The sequence below is a fragment of the Lipotes vexillifer genome, unplaced genomic scaffold, assembly GCF_000442215.2.
Source record: "Lipotes vexillifer unplaced genomic scaffold, Lipotes_vexillifer_v1.1 scaffold100, whole genome shotgun sequence".
NCBI classification, from domain to species: domain Eukaryota; kingdom Metazoa; phylum Chordata; class Mammalia; order Artiodactyla; family Lipotidae; genus Lipotes; species Lipotes vexillifer.
The window spans coordinates 3334514-3338983 of record NW_006774075.1 but is presented as its reverse complement, the minus strand read 5'-3'; the positions used below and the strand labels follow the sequence as shown (position 1 = coordinate 3338983).

General features: G+C 34.9%; 1 protein-coding gene across 2 annotated transcripts in view; it reads right to left on the bottom strand.

The window, feature by feature from the left end:
- TBC1D19 (TBC1 domain family member 19) overlaps nt 1-4470 on the bottom strand; it is a 160685-nt gene that overhangs the window by 50364 nt on the left and 105851 nt on the right. For both annotated transcript variants that reach the window (XM_007448810.1, XM_007448811.1), the window contains one exon: nt 2138-2200. In XM_007448810.1, the coding sequence (XP_007448872.1) occupies nt 2138-2200 (63 nt within the window). The remainder of the gene's footprint in view (nt 1-2137; nt 2201-4470) is intronic.

Here is a 4470-nt window from a genome sequence, read left to right as displayed (position 1 = left end):
TTTTTTTTTTTTTTTTTTTTTTTTTTTTTTTGCAGTACATGGGCCTCTCACTGTTGTGGTCTCTCCTGTTGCAGAGCACAGGCTCCGGACGCGCAGGCTCGGCGGCCATGGCTCACGGGCCTAGCCGCTCCGTGGCACGTGGGATCTTCCCGGACCAGGGCACGAACCTGTGTCCGCTGCATCGGCAGGCGGACTCTCAACCACTGAGCCACCAGGGAAGCCTCAGATACTTTAAATATTTTTGTTTTTTAAATAATTTTCACTGATTTTGATTCTTCTGCTAGGGATGGTTCTGTGGACCTCCTTATGATACAATACCAAAACTAATCATTTCCACTCAATATTTCTTAAGTATGGAAACAAACATTAATATGTAAATGAAGCATTAACTTTACTGTACATTGAAAATTTTACTGAGTACTAAGAATTAGGTACCAGGCTACATATTAGCTAGATAAGTAAATAAACTTTTAGATTTTTGTATTTTCCAACTTTTAATTATGTTAAAGAATGGGATTTTAAATCTTTACTGTTTTTTAAAATTAAAAAAATTAATGGCACATTTAAAATCACTGAAACTTCCTTAAAATTGTTTCCAGGGTTATTTCAAATTTTAGCTTTATAAATAAATTTTATTATAAAATCGTTGGAATTTAGTTCTTGGAATATATGGTTAATTAAACCTTCTTGAGAGAATCTTATTTAACTCTTTTCTTAAACAGACACACAACTACCACCACTATTACCAATTAGAAACCTGCTAATCCAGACAGTTGGGACTGATTTACATTTAATGAAGCAGAAATTGTCATGTGGAATCTAGATATTTTCTCCATGACACATGTTGACATTCACTCAAAATCAAATTATTAATCTTCTATCTATCTATCTATCTATGTGTGTGTGATCTTTAAAAAAAAGTATTATTTAAGCAATTCTACATAAATTTCCTATTTCCTATTTGTGATAAGATGTTTCTCTTTTAGTAGATATGAAAAAGACCTAGGTAAATCCAAACACCCACAATATCAGCATATGAAATGATCAAAGAGTAATCACAATGCTTCAAACTGATTTCAAAACATTTAATTATTTATTCAAGGCCTTTAATAGAAAACTACCATGTAAAATGCTTTCTCTGAACGTCTTGGGATGACTGAAATATGAACTGGACATTCAATTTAAGAATCCGTGCCTAATCAAAAACTCTACAAACAATAAATGCTGGAGAGGGTGTAGAGAAAAGGGGACCCTCCTACACTGTGTTGGGAATGTAAATTGGTACAGCCACTATGGAGAACAGTATGGAGGTTCCTTAAGAAACTAAAAATAGGGTTACCATATGATCCAGCAATCCCACTCCTGGGCATATATCTGGAGAAAACCATAATTCGAAAAGATACACATACCCCAATGTTCATTACAGCACTATTTACAACAGCCAGGACTTGGAAGCAACCTAAATGTCCATTGAGGGAGGAAAGGATAAAGAAGATGTGGTACATATATACAATGGAATATTACTCAGCCGTAAAAAAAGAATGAAATAATGCCATTTGCAGCAACATGGATGGACCTAGAGGTTGTCATACTGAGTGAAGTCAGTCAGACAAAGACAAATATCATATGATATTGCTTATATGTGGAATCTAAAAAAAAAAAAGGTACAAATGAACCTATTTACAAAAGAGAAATAGAGTCACAGATGTAGAAAACAAACTTATGGTTACGGGGGGGGGAGGGATAAATTAGGAGACTGGGATTGACATATATACACTACTATATATATATACAGATAACTAATAAGAACCTACTGTACAGCACAGAGAACTCTACTCATACTCTGAAATGACCTATATGGGAATAAAATGTAAAAGAGAGTTGATACATGTATAAAAAAAAAAAATCTGTGCATATACCTCTCCTGGTTGGAGCAGATATGTAGCTCTTATTCTCCTACCTAGTCCCATGTAAGAACAAAAATTAACCTTATCCCAAACTTAGAACATTTAATTAGATAAAAAATAAACATAGTGGATTTCAGGAAGATTCAGTTAATAAAAGATATATCTTCTAAAGTATCCTGAGGTAGAGAACTTAAAGCAAGAACATTACATATTTTAATTTTTCAACTTACCTGATATAAGTAATCTTCAAATACAAAATAATAATCATCATTGCTTGCTGTCAATTTCACATCCTGTAATTAAAAGTAGAGAGCACTGAAGAGAACCTAAATGAATATGTCTATAGTACTAAGACATAAAGGCAACATCTAGAAATAATACTGCAATGACTTTATTTTTATGTATGATTATAAACTTCTCAATTAGATTTTATCACTAGAATTATCACAGGTAAACTTATAAATATTTTTTTTTTTTTTTTTTTTTTTTCTTGCGTTATGCGGGCCTCTCACTGTTGTGGCCTCTCCCATTTGCGGAGCACAGGCTCCGGACGCGTAGGCTCAGCGGCCATGGCTCACGGGCCCAGCCGCTCCACGGCATGTGGCATCTTCCCGAAACGGGGCACGAACCCGCGTCTCCTGCATCGGCAGGCGGACTCTCAAGCACTGCGCTACCAGGGAAGCCCTAAACTTATAAATTTACTTGACTAATATAAGTGACACATTATTTGACTACAAATTGTTCACACTTTTTTTGGTTCCATTAGTAATTTTTTATTTCAATTTTATCTCCTTTAAATCTAATATTTAGGTGTCTTAAAATTAGAAAAGGAGATGCAATCACAACATCCAAAAGCAACCATAACAATCTGGCCTCAAATTACTGTTCCAATCTCATCTTCCACTATTCAAACCCACATTCTTGCCATTCCCTCAAAATACCAAAAATCTTTCATGTTTTTGTGATTATTCACTTGCAAGTCATTGCTTGTTAGCAAACAAACAAACAAACTAGACCATGTTTATCTTCAATCTCACCAGCAAGAAAACATACATAGTAGAAATATCGGAACAGTTACAAAGAAATATTGCAGGAATCTATGATAATATTACTCAACCTACAAAATTCAATCAAAGCAGCAATTACAGGAGGATGAAATGAGCTGTGGATGACTCTGGAGGTAGTGAATGTGTGCTAAGCTTGGGAAAACTGAAAGACAGACTAAGAGGAAAGAAAGGAGCCAGTCTAAGTCACAACGTGGGCAGAGGTAGAGATCATGCAATCTCAACGAGGATGATATTGCCTCTAAGGGGTGAGACTTCGTTCCTGGGGATCAAAAACTTTTACATAGTACAATGGTTTGTGGACCTCCAAAGCTTATCCTTACCCACCAAAATCTTATTCTTTGGTATTTAATTTTTTTATATTAGAGAAAATTTTCTCTTTAGGGATAATAATGAAGAAAAGGTTGAGAAACACTGATATAAACTGACAGGTCAACTGTCCATCATAGCAAGTGGTGGAAAACTGTAGATGGTGTGGATTCAAGGCAAGTTTGTGGGAAAAAAACACAGTCCAGAGAGAACCATTAGATATTTTAGCTTAGGGAGGGTTTGATGGTGTTCTGTATATAAGCATTGCCTTGTTTCATTAATTTCTTTAATCACTAAAATAATTCTACTTTACTTTCAGTTAAATTAAAAATGAGCCTTTGCCAAAGGGACTTGTAATGAAACTTCAAATAATTTTAAAATGCTCATTTCCTCAAGGGCTGACTTTAATAATGTTTGGAGTTGTTCCAATAAGATCAGCAGAGCTCAACTAATACAAGTCAGAAACAACCAGAGACAGATATCTTCCTGAAAACACTCATGTTGTGGACAGTCAGGATTGATTCTAGCAGAACTTATATTCAATTCTTCAGACACAAACTGTTTACCTCTTTCTCATGACAGATTTGTTTTTTACTGATTCTAACTGAAATTCATGTTGGCAGCAAAGAGAACTCTCATGCTAGCACTCTTGGATTTTTTGAACAACTTCTCTTGTGAGTCTTCTCTCATTTGAACAGAAAGGAGATTGAAGGTCTTAAAGCCCAAAAGATCTCTTAGGCTGTTGTTAAAATAATCCCCTGAGCACAATCATTTGACCTCAAAGTTAATAGTAGTACCTGTGATCCAAATCTATGTAAAAACTTCTGTGAGAGTCAAGACTTTTCATCAAAAGACTGCATCCTCTTAAGTTTCCTTATCTTTTCTCTCTGTAGAGCACAGTGGTTAAAGGTACGGTTGTGAAGTCAGATTACCTAGATTCAAATCTTGGCTTTGCTATTTAATATATGAATTTAAACAAATTTCTTTACTCTTTCTTTACCTCAGTTCCCTCATCTGTAAAATGGTAAAATGATAGTACTTCCTGTTTTGCTACAACACATGTATCAATATGTGGCTGGTGAGTAAGGGAATGATGGCAGTATAACATGAAAATTGTGTTCATTCATATGCAATTTTTCTTTAAAAAAGGGAAGCCAGAACAGCAGAAGTAGAATTATAACCTTCAGCAG